The sequence below is a fragment of the Zingiber officinale genome, chromosome 6B, assembly GCF_018446385.1.
Source record: "Zingiber officinale cultivar Zhangliang chromosome 6B, Zo_v1.1, whole genome shotgun sequence".
In the NCBI taxonomy this organism is placed as follows: domain Eukaryota; kingdom Viridiplantae; phylum Streptophyta; class Magnoliopsida; order Zingiberales; family Zingiberaceae; genus Zingiber; species Zingiber officinale.
In genome coordinates, this window is record NC_055996.1 from 18,302,878 (window position 1) to 18,319,124 (window position 16,247).

Sequence of the window (16,247 nt, forward strand, 5' to 3'; positions counted from 1 at the left end):
TCCCAACAGCGACCACCAATCCAATAACAAGCAACTGAAAATAGGAGTAGCTCCGAAATCGGCAAGTTGGTACGGTCGAGGTCTACAGTGACTATGAACAACTCCGCATAGATGAGCTTAGTGCATTCAAATACGGACCGTCCGATATTGAGTGGGGGTTGATCCAGATGTAAGTAAGGTGCCCCCCATATTGAGATTATGGGCGTAGGCGCGTAGCAGGGAAGCTATTTAATTCGTTAATTTGCAAATAATTCGAATTTTTGATGGTATCGTCGTTCGTCTTCGTCCACTTGCCACTCTACTCTCTGCTGCGCTGGTCTCAGAGATTCCTGGAGGGCTCGGAGCGCGGTGGACTCCCATGGCAGCCTCCACGAACGAGAGCTCTGTGTTCGGATGAGTCCTCCTCCCAGCCCCGTTAAGAAATGTTCGTCCTTGACGTTCCCTTCTCCGGCGCCGTTGAAGGTTGTTGCTTGCTCCGGTCATTGGTTCCCTCCCCAGAAGGCGTTGCTTTAAGTCTTCTAAGACGTCTGAACTAAGCCGCCGCCTTTCCTTCGTAATGCTTCTACGACTTTGGGCTGCGATCTCGTTGTTTCGACACTTTGAGGAGGTTTTGAAACCCTAGTTCGGAAGCTCCACAGCTTGGCATTCTTCTGCCGTCCATGAAGTCGCGGTTGAGTTATTGATTTAAGGTAGTAAGAAAACCTGAACCTTTCGACCATGAGTACTAGCGAGCAAACACCGGAAGGTATTGTCTTTAAATCGCTTTTGTCTTCCACCGTTCTCTCGTCTAACCTGCCAAGACATCTGATTGTGGTCCTCGCGGTGTCTTATTAGAGTTGGAGAAGAGATGCTTGAATTCAGAGCTCTGGCATGCCTGCGCCGGACCACTTGTGTGTTTACCGACAGCCGGTACTAGGGTTGTCTACTTTCCTCAGGGTCATAGTGAGCAGGTTAAATTTTGTTTTTTTTAAACATTTTTCTGTTTTTTTTCCGCTGGCATGAAGTTGATGTTGAATCCTGAATTTTTTTATTACTTTTTATCAAATAAGGTTGCTGCTTCCACAAACAAGGTAGTGGATGGACCTATCCCAAATTATCCGAGTTTACCTCCTCAGTTGTTTTGCCAACTTCACAATGTAACAATGCATGTGAGTTCTTACAGCCTAAATAATTGGTATTTCAACGCTCATTTCTGGAATGAACAATATAATAATTGATGATTATACACATTTTAGGCAGATGCTGACACCGATGAAGTTTATGCACAGATGACTTTGCAACCTTTAAACCTGGTAAATTATATGAGAAATGCAGTTTTTACCAATCAATTTTGTTTGTTATCAGAAAATGTTGGGATCTTATTGTTGTTCTCTGCAGCAAGAACAGAAAGATGCCTACTTTCCAATAGAGATGGGTTTACTGAGCAAGCAACCAACTAATTATTTCTGCAAGACTTTAACTGCGAGTGATACTAGCACTCATGGAGGATTTTCTGTACCTCGTCGAGCAGCTGAGAAAGTATTTCCTCCACTGGTGCGTTAGGCATAATATAGAAGTTTTTGTAGTAACTTATTGAAAAGGCAAGAGAACTTGAATTAATCATATTTCTACTTTGTTATACCGTAGGATTTCTCACAGCAGCCACCAGCTCAGGAACTTGTTGCTCGTGACCTTCATGATGTTGACTGGAAGTTCAAGCATATCTATCGTGGTAAGGAAAATGAAATTAATATTCTTTGTTTACTTGCAGTCAAAGGGAAAAAATGAATTACTAGGCAAAAAATGGGATACTTACGATGTGTCAGTAACTTGTTATGGTAGGACAATTTTCACTTGTCAAGACTCAAGAAATATGTATACAGGTTCTTGTGGCTTTCCAAATCTCTGAAAATAAATTGCCATCATTGCTCATGAAAACTACTCAAATAAAACTTGATTATAATTTCTGCATAATTATGGTTCTCTTTGGGGTTACATGATCATCTCCTCTCTTGATTGTTTAGCATTCAAGAAGAGGAAGAGAATATTACGAATGATAATTTAGACCTATGATAAGTGGCAGAATTGTGATGAATCCATTGGTTAAATGTGGCAAAAAAATGAGGCCTTCTGGAAACTTGAAATTTAAAAAGAATAAGATAAGGGATAAACGTCCTGGTCTTTCAATCTTTCTGTTATAAATGATACTGCACATGTTGCATTTTCTGCAAAGAAACTGGAGTATGCCATGATCCCATTTGAATCAAAGACATAGATAGACCAACTCAATTAATAAAACATCTGATATAGAGAGAGTTATAACAGGTAGATAAGTCTATATGAATCTAGCATGGCTCTCTGTTGGGAAAGTTAGCTAGAGAAGGCTAAGTAAGGAATGTGTGTGGTTTGAGTTGAGTTGTGATTTGAGCTTGATATGGCCGGACTTAGAGTTTGGTTGAATTGAGTTAGGTTCAACTGCGTTACAACTTGCACAAGGTGAGTCAAGGTGGGTTGACTTTGTGTAGCTAAGGTTTACTTAAGTGATGAAACATAAAGTGGTCGAATCGAATTGAGTTTACTTGAATGGTGAAAAAAAATTGCTAAAAAAATTCCTTAGCACTTTGTTGATTAGTTGCAGCATACTTGTCCAAAACTTTCCTTTTCATGTGAAATCCTCCCCTTAAAAGCCTCAACGTGATCCCCTACTCAATTAAAATGCAAGCCTACGAGGAGACAATTTGTCATTGTAAACTCTCTATGTTGATCATGTTGGCCTAATGCATGCCTGCAAATAGTTGGGTAGGTTAGAGAGACCGATGTACAAATTGATCACTGGTATAATTCTTTATTCAAAATAAGTTTAACTTGACTGCATTGCTTGATTATTCATTTGGGAAATTGGTTCAACTTAATTGGACCTAAATTGGTTGAATTGTTTCTCTATCTTGATTGTTGACGTTAGATTCTTTTGAAGCAACCACAACCTCTTTTAGCTCATGCTCTCCATAAAATAGAGTTGAAATATAAAGGTCTAATTGGGGCTTCACCCATCATTGATTCAAAGCTTGAAAAGATTTAGGCTAAATTGCATATCTGAACTCCTTACCATGATTTGAAATCTAATACCTTGCCGGTCAAAATGGTCATAACATTTTATATCCTATACATTCATGATTTATCTTTTTTATTCTATCTGTGTTACATTAATTTTTTGCACTCATTGTTTTTTAATATCCAACAATTCAATCCATAAAGTACGGGTACCATAGTCTTATTTTAGTTTCTTTTTAGCCTAGCCATTATTCTACATGCTTTACCAAATTGTTTATGCATTTTATTTATATAAATTTTGAGAAATTAATATGCTTTGTTATACACACACACACATTACTTTGTTGATATGAGCAATATTCCTCTCTTAGTTGCACAATTCAGAACTACAAAGTACAAACTTTTCTACCAACCTATTATGTTATAGGCATTTAATTTAGGAGAATAAGAAAATTATTGTTGGACATCATAAACACAAGTGCAACAATGGTTTGCCAATCCATTTGCTTTGTTAGCTTCAGCATTAATTGAAAATTTATAATATCTTTTTATTTGCTATATTGTGATTGCAGGTCAACCAAAAAGGCATTTGCTTACCACTGGCTGGAGCGTATTCGTTAGTGCTAAGAGACTAATTGCTGGCGATTCTGTTCTTTTTATCTGGTTATCATAATTTAAATTTTTCCTTCTATTCCTGGGGTTTGAGATCATAATCCTATCTTTTCTTCCTGGGATTTGAAAACTTATTCTTCTCGCATATTATTAGGAATGAGCAAAACCAGCTATTGCTGGGAATCAGGCATGCAAATCGACCACAAACTGTGATGCCTTCATTTTTGTCAAGTGACAGCATGCACATAGGGCTTCTTGCTGCTGCGGCTCATGCTGCAGCTACGAACAGTCGCTTTACAGTATTTTATAATCCAAGGTTGTTAAAACAACTTATACATATCATTTTTCTTTTCTTATGTATTGACTGGTCATTGGAGAACTCACTGTTGAGTTTTTACATAGGGCAAGTCCATCCGAGTTTGTGATACCGCTTTCCAAGTATGTCAAGGCTGTTTTCCGCACTCATGTTTCCATTGGTATGAGATTCCGAATGCTTTTTGAGACTGAAGAATGCAGTGTTCGCAGGTGAAACTCATGTATCTTAGTATTTTCCTATAAGTACTGTTAGAATATTGTAACATAACTATGGGTATTATTGTAATTATGCTGTTTATCATCCTCTATATAAGTCAATAACTCCATGGTGTCTAAGACATGGGGGGTTTCTCTTCTTAACATGGTATCAGAGCCAAGTTAAAAGAAAAAAAAAACCCTAACTTCCTATTGCCCTAATTTCCCCCGATTCTACCGTCGTCGCCTCCCATCTTTGTGTTTCCCCCGACACCCCCAATTCTTCTTCTCCCCATGATCTGCTCCAAGAGGCGACAACGACGGCGTTCCTGCCAGTGGCTGCGAGCGGCAACGGTGACCTCTGATCGTGCTCAACTCACCGGAGTAGTTCTTCGGTGAGTCCCCTTCTTCCGTAGAGCCCTAGTTGGAGTGATTGCAAAAGTTAGGGCTTCAAGGAACGGTGACAGCGGCGAGCTCCGATCTTCTTCACCGCATCAGAGTGGTTCTCCAGTGTGTCCTTCACCTCCAAGCAATCTTCCGACACCCCTTTCCTTCCGTGGTTTGGACGGGCAAGGGATTTCGAAGAAGGTGACAACAGCTATTCATCCACTTCTCCAGCGAAGCTCATCCCTAATTCCAACACCGAGCGCTACAGAGGACTCCTTGCAGACGTGGTTTGTGAAGGCAGGAGTCTTCCCCAGAGAACTCTGGTGCCCTTTCATTATTCTCCAACGGAAACTTCAGTGTGTTGCCCTCTTCTTCGGTTCCGTCCTGCCTTATCCATGTTGCTGGTGCCGCCCCTTCCAAACTAATTAATGGCTACATCCGGCGTCCCAAAACTAGATATCTCTAATTTTACCAACCATATCACTGCACCCCTCTCTTTCGAGCAATTGGATGGTAAGAATTACGTCTTTTGGGCATCTCATATTGAGCTTTGACTTGTTGGTCAGGGTTATGAGACACATCTCACTCAAACCGAAGAAGATGTTCAAGACGCCGATCGTCCTCTATGGAAGAAGGTTGACGCTCAATTGTGTTGTATTATCCGAGCCACCATCCATCCATCTCTTAGGAATGTCTTCCGTACTCACAAAACCTGCAAAGCTATTTGGACACAGGCTCAACAACTCTTTACAAACATCTCTCAGTGACTCTATCAAGTTTGTGAAGATCTCATGGCCATCCTCAGTGCCCATCAGATTAAGGATTCAATGTCAACTTATCTGAGTTCGGTCTCTAGCCTTCTTTGTGACTTCAATGAACTGCTACCACCTGCGGCCAATTCTGTTGAAGATCTTGACGATGTCTCCTTCCGTTCATGTTGACTCGTCGGCTTTAGTCTCTCGACACAACAATAAACCCCCACCTCGCAAGGGTGGCAAAGGACGTCCTTGGTGTGATCATTGCCACCGCCCTGGCCACATGATTGATAAGTGCTGGGGTCTGCATGGTCGACCTCCTCGCGCTGCTAAGATCGTTCAGAGTTCTGTTGCTTCTTCAGCTTCCACTTCACAGTTAACACCGGATCTGACCCCACAACTTTCCTATAATGACTTTTTGAAATGGTTTGAGGATCGTCAGGCTTCTGATTCCACTGCTACTATTGCACACGCTGGTAATTCCTTTGCTGGCATATCTCGCTCTTCAGGTCCTTGGGTTCTTGATTCTGGGGCCACTGATCATATCACTAGTAATAAATCTCTATTTTCTTCTCTCACTACTTCTGGTTATTTACCAATTGTCACCATAACCAATGGTTCCCAAACTGAGTCCAAGGGTATTGGTATTATTCATCCTTCTCCATCTCTTTCCATTCATAATGTTCTTTATGTTCTCGGAGCTCCCTTTAATTTATTGTCAATAAGTCAACTTACTCGGTCTCTTGATTGTGTTATTTCTTTTACTAAAACGTCTGTTTCCTTATAGGACTGGAGTACGGGGAGGATGATTGGCTTCGGATGTGAGTCTCATTGACTTTATTGGCTTCAACAACACTCTCTTGTTGGTTCGGCGGTGGCATCTCCACTTTTTATTCATGCTCAGTTGGGACATCCAAGTCTTGATAAGTTGAAACAATTACATTTAGTCTTTCTCACTTAGAGTCTTTGCCTTGTGAGTCATGTCCGTTAGGTTAGCATGTTCGTAGTTCTTTTTCTCCTCGCACTGTGAGTCGGGCTACCTCCCCCTTTGCTTTGGTTCATTCTGATGTTTGGGATCCGAGTCGTGTTTCTTCTACATTGGGATCATGATATTTTGTTATTTTTATAGACAATTTTTCCCGTTGTACATGGTTATATCTGATGAAGGAACGTTCAGAATTGTTTTCTATTTTTTAATCTTTTTTTCATGAAATCAAAACTCAGTTTGGTATTTCTCTTCGAACTTTGCAAAGTAATAATGCACGTGAGTATCTTTCTACTCAATTTCTTTCCTTCTTTGCATCTCATGGTGTACTGCATCGCACGTCTTGCTCTCATACCCCTCAATAGAATGAGGTTGCAGAACGCAAGAATCGTCATCTCCTTGAGACTACTCGGACTCTTCTTCTCCATTCTCATGTTCCTCATCAGTTTTGAGGTGATGCCGTACTTACTGCGTGTTATCTCATCAATCACATGCCTTCCTCCACTCTCCAGGGTAAAATACCTCATCATATCCTCTACCCTCATCATCCTCTACCACCTCGGGTCTTTGGTTCTATATATTTTGCTCATGATCTTGAACCTAGCATTGATAAACTCTCTCCCCGGTCTCATAAGTGTGTTTTTCTTGGGTACTCACGGTCTCAGAAAGGGTACAAATGTTATTCCCCCACTCTTCGTTGGTACTTCATCTCGATGTCACATTTTTTGATCCGGTTTCATTTTTTGGGCCTCCCGCTTCCTAGTCTAAGGTTTCTCTCTCTCCACTTGCACCGGTGACTATCTTTTGTCTTCCGGAGGTGCCTCTATCATCCCCAGCCTCGTCTCCTCCCTTGCAGGTTTATCAGCGTCGTCCTCGTCTTGCTTTGCCGTCGACCGACACTGACACTGACACTGTCGTGGACACATCTTTGGAGCCAAGTCCTTCGTCGTTTCCTCCGGTCCCATCTCCTGACTTTGATATTCCTATTGCACTTCGGAAGGATATGCGTTCCACTCGTAATCCTTCTCTCACTATATTTCTTTGAGTTATTATCACGCCCCAGAGGAGTCCCTGCTAGACGAAAATCCGGTAACATCTTCCCTGTATTAGTGATAATCTGAAGCATATATACATAACCATATAACCATATACATCAACACTCAAAATAAGAAAAAAATAATCATCAGCCCACACGGCTGGATTTACACACAACCACGCAGTTATATATATATTAAACAGCCCACTCGGCTATACTAAAAATCAACACAGCGAAAAATTGATAAAGGGAGCTCATGTAAACCAAAACAACACACAGTTAGCCGGCTAGGCTTAATACCACAACCACAACAACACAAATACAAACTCCAAGGAAAAATCGAATGTAAGACCAACAAGGTCATTAACCAAAATACCTGAAATCACCATACTAGACTCCAAAATCTACATCAATTAGTTAGAAAGCAAATACGCAAATTCAATATACCATCCAAATAGAAATAAGTTCGAAAAGAAAAACTGTCCTCGAATGTGACACGGGACTAGCAGCGAGGACTCTCCAAGCATCCTTGATTCATCTACCTGCTACCTGGCGAAAGAAAAACCAGTTGGTGGGTTGGTGAATACTGGGACTCAGCGGGTAAAGGCAAGATAGTGCATGAACATAACATACAATTAGAGAGTGCCAATAGTATACAGTCTCATAAGGGAAATAGCAGATACTACAGTAAAACCATGATACGTGTTCGTACCTGTAACCATATCCTAGGCTAGTAATAAAAGGTCAGGAGTAATACAGATCAACTACTGAACTGCTCATCACTACGAAGGTAACATGTGAGGTAAACACATTCTATCAATAAGTAAACCTGGGTCGAACCACATGCAAACAACATATATAGCTCAACAAGTACACAGGTACCACATGGCAAAACTAACAACTGTAAACATAAGAAAGCAACAACATAGGCAGGTATAATAATAATAAAAGCGTATGCACTGATGGTTACTCCCGCCCACCCCTCTGCATCATGACCCCTGTATGGTCGTGAGGTCGGGTCAGTGACAAACTGTACAACACTCCAGCTACCACTCTCTTGAGTGGCTGAGTGGACAGTTGCATAGTAGCTAATTAGCTACATCTGCGACGAGGGTCCCTGCTGCTCGCAATTCCAGCTTCCTCTACTCATGAGTAAGCGAGTGGCCGAGCATGCGGCCTTGGTCAACGACTCTCTCGACCACAAGAGAGAATTTGTCGTTGACATACATGTAATGATATGATGCGCAAAATATAACATTCATCATATACATATAAATAGGAATCAGATATGTTACATGAAGCCAGCATGCTCAATACGATACATAAATAAACAACAATCAAAGCATACAAGGTTGGTATCTAATATCTGTTAAATATCATAGATGACAACAAGAGACTGTATGGATGTAGAAACGAATAACTCAAAGGTTTGAGCGGAAGTATTAAGCACAAGAAAAATACGAGTGTAGTCAAGGTAAAGCAGTCCTTATCCAAAAATAACTCATGCACCAAGGTCAAAGTACTAAAAGAAACAAAGCAAGAAGTACCCGCCTTAAATGTAAATCGAGCTAAACAATTCCCGCGTCAAAGTACTTGTCTCGAACCAAAATCCTGCAATTACATGATATACAGATTTAGCTAGTTACATAAGAATTAAATAACTAAATCAAATCCCCAAGCCTATTTAGGGTAACTCTAATCAAACATGGTGATTGAGTAATCCCTCAATCAACCATAATCATACTACAACCTAATTAAATTAGGTTTATACATGAATCACCAATTAATCTGATCAAGTTTAATTCCATCAAATGATCCAACTCCAATTAAATAATAAGTCCATCCTTAATCCACCAATAAATAACTTAATTCTCACCAATCAAATACTAATCAAATCTCCTTATTAACCCTAATCTAATCCATCCACATAATTAGATTAATCATAATTATAACTCCTCATAATACTCAACAAGATATGCAGTGGTCACTAGTGGCTCACAGCTAGATACGGTGCACAATCAGAGAAGATGGTCGGAGCTCTGGATCACCTACCGTTGGAGCTACAGTGACAATCTAAAGAAAACCTTACCATCTAGCACTAAGATAAAGTTAAGGAAAGACACGACAAATCCTTAACTCATCTCTAGCACTCACCCAATTCCAATGTGGTCGCTAGTGGCACACAATCGGTGCTACGGTGACAAGAACAGTCCCGACCTGTCTCGGCTAGCAATGGTGGCAGCAAGTTGGTTGAGGTGGCTGCAACGGTTGGAGCGAAGGTGATAACTGCTGGTTGAGCTCAACCCGGCCAATGGACATCCGCGCAAGAACGGGAGGAGAAGAAATGATCCGGTGAATCTGCAGTGACAGCGGCACCAGGCATAAATAACATCAACGATAGATGCTAGAGCACAGGGGAAAACCAGCGATCGAGTGGGGGAGAGTGTGATCGGCAGTGACTAACCAGAATTAGGGCACAACTTCAAGAAGGTAAACAATGCTTCGGTGGAGGGAAACGAAGACGATGCTGGACCTCCTATTCCGAGATTCCGGTGAAGAGGAGGCGCTGAACCTCCTTGATCCAACAATCCGGTGATAAGAAGAGGTGATCGGCTGGAGGGATCTAGGGCTAGCCACATCCAACAGAGGCGGCGATGTAGCGGCGATGCTGACGAACAAGCGGCGGCGTTGGGCAGCTTAGGAGCGAAGAAGGGGAGTCGGGTGGAAGCTAGGGCATGCCTGGAGGAGAAGGCGGCAGTGGGAATCGAAGAGGGGCCGACGGCTGTGGCTCGAGGAAGAGGAAGTTCGGCGGTTTTGGTGAGAAAAATCGCGAGGGGGAAGAGATCGCGTGAGGGCTCAGGGAAGAGGGAATTCGACGTGTGGGAGCTAGGGCACGGGAACAAATCTTATAACTTAGGGATTTTCTAAATTAAACCCTAGATCAATTTCTCAATCAACTCCCACCTCCGGGTATTCCAAACAGACTTTTTCGTAAGCCTATAAATGCACCCCCTTAAAATACGTCATACGAGCTCCGATTAAATCCTCGAAAATTTTTAAAAATTTCAATAAGACTATTTCTCAAATAACCTTATTATTTAATTATTATTTGAGTACCGTATTTTATAGTTATCATCGTCTTTCTCCTTCCTATTATTCTTATCTTTCTTCCTTGTCGTTTGTCTCTCTTCCTAAGACTGTAGGCTATGCTCGATGAAATTTTTGCTTTATAGAGTAGTGGGACTTGGGACCTCATTCCTCTACCATCTGGTTAGTCAGTTGTTGGTTGTCGATGGGTGTATACGATGAAAGTTGGTCTAGACGGTATGGTTGACAGACTTAAGGCTCGTCTCGTCGCTAAAGGCTATACTCAGATCTTCAGATTAGATTATGGGGATATTTTTTCTTTGGTTGTCAAGATGTCTTCTGTACGTCTATTCCTGTCAATTGTTGTGATTCGCCATTGGCCTCCTTATCAGTTGGACATCAAAAATGCATTCTTGCATTGTGATCTGCTCGAGAAAGTCTACATGGAGCAACTTCCGTGTTTTGTTGCTCAGGGGGAGTCTTCTGGTCTTGTATGTCACCTGCGGAAATCTTTATATGACCTTAAGTCACCCAGAGCATGGTTCGGTAGATTTAGTACTGTAATTCAATAGTTTGGCATGACTCGGAGTGAGGCTGACCATTCTGTCTTTTATCGCCATTCATCTATCGGTTGCATCTACGTAGTGGTTTATGTTGATGATATTGTCATCACAGGTAGTGATCATCTTGGGATTTCACAGGTGAAACATCTTTTCAAACATTTCCAAATAAAGGGTCTCGACAAACTCAAATATTTCTTCGGGATATAAGTAGCACAGTCTAAACAGGGGATCGTCATATCTCAAAGGAAGTATGCAATGAATATTTTGGAAGAAACAGGAATGTTAAACTCAAAGACAGTCGACAACCTTATAGATCCTAATCTCAAGCTCCTGCTAAATCATCTGAACGGTACAGGTGATTAGTAGGGAAACTAAGTTACCTTACTGTTACTTGTCCGGATATCTCATTTGGGGTGAGTGTAGTAAGTCAGTTTCTCAACTCTCCATGCAAAGAACATTGGGATGCTGTGAGTCGTATTATTTGATATATCAGAGGCGCGTCAGGAAAGAGTCTTTTGTATGCAAACAACGGACATACTTGAGTCATAGGATACTCTGATGCAGATTGGGCAGGATCTCCTACTGATAGAAGGCCCACTTCTGGTTTTTTGTATATTTGTCGGAGGTAATCTTGTTTCTTGGAAAAGTAAAAAACAGAATGTTATGACAAGATCCAGTGCAGAGGCAGAGTATCGAGCTATGGCCATAACTACTCAAGAGCTTATATGGCTAAAACGGTTGCTTCAGGAACTCAGGTTCGGGGAGGTTACACAAATGTCACTTATATGTGACAACCAGGCCGCCCTGCATATTGCTTCGAATCCAGTTTTTCATTAGAGGACAAAGCGTATTGAAGTTGACTGTCACTTTGTTAGAGAGAAAGTCATATCGGGAGAAATATCTATTAATTTTGTCAATTCACATGATCAACTAGCAGATATATTCACTAAGTCACTGAGAGGTCCTCGAATTGACTACGTATGTAACAAGCTTGGTGCATATGATCTATATTCTCCAGCTTGAGGGGGAGTATTAGAATATTGTAACATAACTAAAGGTATTATTATAATTATGTTGTATATCATCCTCTATATAAGTCGATAACTCCATGGTGTCTAAGACATGGAGTTTTTCTCTTCTTAACAAGTACCATAAAAATATCCAGAAATCTTTTCTATTTGTTGATAAGCATTTGCTATAAAATTTTCTAACTTAAATTTGTACTGAGCAAAGGTACATGGGAACAGTTACTGGCATTAGTGATTTGGATCCTGTGCAGTGGCCAAATTCTCATTGGAGGTCAGTGAAGGTAAATCTTATGCTGTTCTTGCTATTTATTATAAAGATTATTGATGTTTTGCTGGCTTCTATATCTTTGTGCATACTCATGCGAAGGATGAGATCTACATTTATGAACTGTTATTTGTGCTCTCTTTTGATTAGTTGATGAGCAAGCTTCTGATTTTCTTCAAGTTTATTTACTGTGGTTTCGTGTTTTTATTTAATGTTTTACTGCTGCATGCTAATCAATTTCTCGAAGCGGTAAATTTCTCTAGGTTTTTCTTTCACCAAATGTGGATTCCAAATTATAGCTGTAATGATATCTGACTTTGCACTCGAGGTGTGAAGAATAACTATGGGCTTCTGGTTTCTCAATCTTATCATCAACTATTCTGTAGATTGCGATACTGAGTTTCCAACAAAAATATAAAAAGAATTCTTCAGGTTTGTTGTGACTTTATGACACTTCAGTTGATTGCCATCTCTAGTTTTCCCCTCTAATCACTTCAAGCATTCTTTGCCTTGTAAATATCAGAAAATCATGTTTCTATGTTTAGATTGACTCAATCAGACAATAGGATAAAGTTTGCATATTCCAACTACTAAAGTACAACCTACAAACATATCTAAAACTCATTCTAATCCTCGTGGAGTTGGATCCTTAAATATTAGTCTTCTCTTTTTAAAAGAAGGGACAGAAAATGGGGAAGTAAGAAATGTTGAAAGGGAAAAGAGTGGTAGAAGAGAAATGCTAGAGTGATTTCCTGGTGTTGTTTCCTCAAAAGGAAATAGATGTATAAGCCTACCTATTTTTCAATATTCCCTTGATTCTGTCATTTGTTAAATGACAAGATTTGATGAAATGGCTGAATGTTACTTTCTTTGATGATCTTTCCTTTAAATAAGAATTGTTGTACAACCTATTTTATACAAGAAAATATTTACAGCAATTATACTAATTACTGCTAATCTACTTTAGGTAAGAATATATATAGCTAATACACAAATTATGGTAAATTAGATCTTGAAATCACAACCATAATTGCTGCCATAATTTTAGCAATTGACAGCCTACAACCTCTGCCAGCATCAATTTGGTAACCAGAAAATAATGTTGTTGTCGTGAGAGAGTCTTAGTAAATACATCAGCAGTCTGTTGACCAGTGATGATATGAGATAGAGAAATGACTTGAGCATCATATGCTTCACGAATAGAGTGACAATATAATTCTATGTGCTTGGTGCGCTCGTGAAACATTGGGTTAGCTGTAATTTGGATAACACTAGTATTATCCGCATGAAGTGGAGTAGGTTCCATTTGAGGAAACCCAAGCTCACCCAACAGTCCTCGAAGCCAAACAGTCTTATAACATGCAGAGGACATAGCACGATATTCAGACTTAGTGGATGATTTCGACACCCGATCTTGCTTCTTGCTTTTCCAAGAGACAAACAAGTTGCCATTGAACATGCACCAACCAGTAATGGAATGTCGAGTATCAAAACAATCAGCCCAGTCAGCATCACTATATGCAACCAAGTGAATAGGAGAATCTATAGGAAAGAAAAGACCTTTAGTAGAAGTGCCTTATAATAGTGAATAATGCGACGAACAACAGCCAAGTGAAGGTGTCGAGGGGCCTGCATAAATTGGCTAACTTGTTGGACAACAAAAGAAATGTTGGGTCGAGTAATAGTTAGATAATTCAAGCTCCCCACTAGACGTCTATATAAAGAGGGATCAGGAAGAAAATCACCCTCATGAAGACGATATTTAACATTCACTTCTAAGCGAGTATCAACAGATCGATCATCTTGAAGACCTGTTAATGTAATTATTACCTGAATGTATTTATGTTGATTTAAGAAAATACCTACTGCTATAGAGTTCACTTCAAGGCCTAAAAAATAGCATAAAGGACCCTAGTCCTTCATATGAAAAGAGCTTTGAAAGCGTTATTGAAGCTGAGAAATCAATTCAGAGTCAGTCCCTGTAATAATGATATCATCAACATATACTAGGAGTAAAATAATTACTTTAGCAGTCTTGCAAAGAAACAAAGAGGAATCATATTGACTCTGGACAAAAGAGAAGCGAATAAGCGTGGATCGAAACTTATCAAACCAAGCATGCGGAGCCTGTTTTAAATCATAGAGTGACTTTTTTAGTTTATAAACATCAGAAGAGAGTGTAGAAAATAATCCTGATGGTCATATAAATTGCTTCCTTAAGATCCTCATGTAAAAAGGCATTCTTAACATCCATCTGTCGTAATGACCAGCCCTTAGAAGCAGCAATAACTAGAACAAGTCACATTGCTGTCATTTTTTCTACTGGTGCAAATGTCTCCTCATAATCAACTCCATACTTTTGTAGATTTCTGAGTGCCATCAACCTTGCTTTGTATCGATCAAGTGAGTCATCATATCTCAGCGTAATAGAATATATCCATTTACAATCAATGGGTTTAATTCTAGTGGGAAAGGAACAATATTCCAAGTACGGTTCTCTTGAAGAGCTTGAAGTTCCTCTTGCATAGCTTTCTCCCAATATATGTTTAGCGATTTGAGAATAAGGGGTAGGGACTATAATATCAGCTAAAATAGCAGAAAAACCATACCTATTAGGAGGACGATTGATACGAGTAGATCTTTAAGGCGTCACTAAAATGGGCACTGGATCAGAGTTAGGAAGGATCTGCGATGATGGGGTTTGTTGTTGCTGATAGACAAAACTAGGTTTAAAACGCTCAATGGAGGGAGATATATCATCAAAGCTAGGAAGAAGAACATCATTTGAAGGGAGATCTTGCTTCTGAAAATAATACTCATGTTCAAAGAAAACCATATTTCTAGAAACACGCAGTCAATTAGTGGTATTATCATAATACAGAAATCCTTTGTGAGTAGTGCTATATCCCATAAATGCACACCTTACTGATTGAGCTGTAAGCTTATGGCGTTCATATGAAGGTAAGTGAACAAAGCAAACACATCCAAAAGTGTGTAGCATACGATAATCAAGTTACATACCAAAAAGACAGGAATAAGGAGAATCAAAATTCAATTGTTGAAAAGGTAGCCGATTAATAAGATAAACTGCAGTTGACATAGTTTTCACCCAAAATCTAAGTGGAACTGATGTCTCTAAGTATAAAGTGCGAACCATATCTAGCAAGTGACAGTTCTTTTGTTCAGTCACCCCATTTTGTTGAGGGGTATAAGGGCATGATCATTATGATATAATGCCTTTCTGTTGTAGGAAAGCTTGGAAATCATGTGACATATACTCACCACCATTATCAGATCGTAAAATCTTAACGGAGGTGGAAAATTGAGTCTCAATATAAGCCATAAAAATTCTGAAAACAATTAACTGTTGGGATCGTTGGCCGGCTAGAAGGGGGATTGAATAGCCCCTGCACAAATACAAACAAAAACGCATCTTTCTCGGACAACAAACTTAAGTAAAGAACACTTGCATAAATAAAATAAGAAATAAATTGAAAGACAAAGGCTTGGAGGATTTTACTTGGTTACAATCGCGGAGGTTGCTAATCCAAGGAAATGATGCGCACTAATTTTTCCTTCAGGCAGAGAAGTCTCTTTACAGCAATGAAAGCTCAGAAAGGAAGAAGCTAAACAAAATAGAAAAAATCACAAGTGTTGTATCAAGAATTGCTTGTTGTTATTTAGCTTCTGGAATGGTTTCGGGCGCCCGGACCCATAAAGTCAACATAGTTGACTTTTTCGGTCTGGGCCCTTTGCTCCGGTTCTGCTCGCCTCTGTCCGGGTCTTCCGCTCCGGCTCCGCTCGCTTGGGTGATTTTGGCCATCCGGAATAGGGCTCACCCGAACCCAACTTCCAGCCTTCTCAAGAAACCTTCCGCTTAGGCTTCTCGTCCCTCGGAAACGCCGCGCGCCTCCTTCTCGTCCGCCCACGTACTCTTCCGCTGCACCTCGTCCTTCAGACGCACCGAGCCCGTCGGCTTTCTCCCGTGC

At 40.3% G+C, this 16,247-nt stretch overlaps 1 protein-coding gene across 1 annotated transcript in view; it reads left to right on the plus strand.

The window, feature by feature from the left end:
• Positions 1 to 268: 268 nt before the first annotated feature.
• LOC121992174 (auxin response factor 12-like) overlaps positions 269 to 16,247 on the plus strand; it is a 37,705-nt gene continuing 21,726 nt past the window's right edge. Inside the window, exons 1-10 of the mRNA XM_042546367.1 lie at positions 269 to 745; positions 835 to 950; positions 1,050 to 1,148; positions 1,236 to 1,292; positions 1,378 to 1,533; positions 1,627 to 1,711; positions 3,603 to 3,693; positions 3,797 to 3,958; positions 4,045 to 4,167; positions 12,199 to 12,274. Of these exons, the coding sequence (XP_042402301.1) occupies positions 718 to 745; positions 835 to 950; positions 1,050 to 1,148; positions 1,236 to 1,292; positions 1,378 to 1,533; positions 1,627 to 1,711; positions 3,603 to 3,693; positions 3,797 to 3,958; positions 4,045 to 4,167; positions 12,199 to 12,274 (993 nt within the window). The 5' untranslated portion in view covers positions 269 to 717. The remainder of the gene's footprint in view (positions 746 to 834; positions 951 to 1,049; positions 1,149 to 1,235; positions 1,293 to 1,377; positions 1,534 to 1,626; positions 1,712 to 3,602; positions 3,694 to 3,796; positions 3,959 to 4,044; positions 4,168 to 12,198; positions 12,275 to 16,247) is intronic.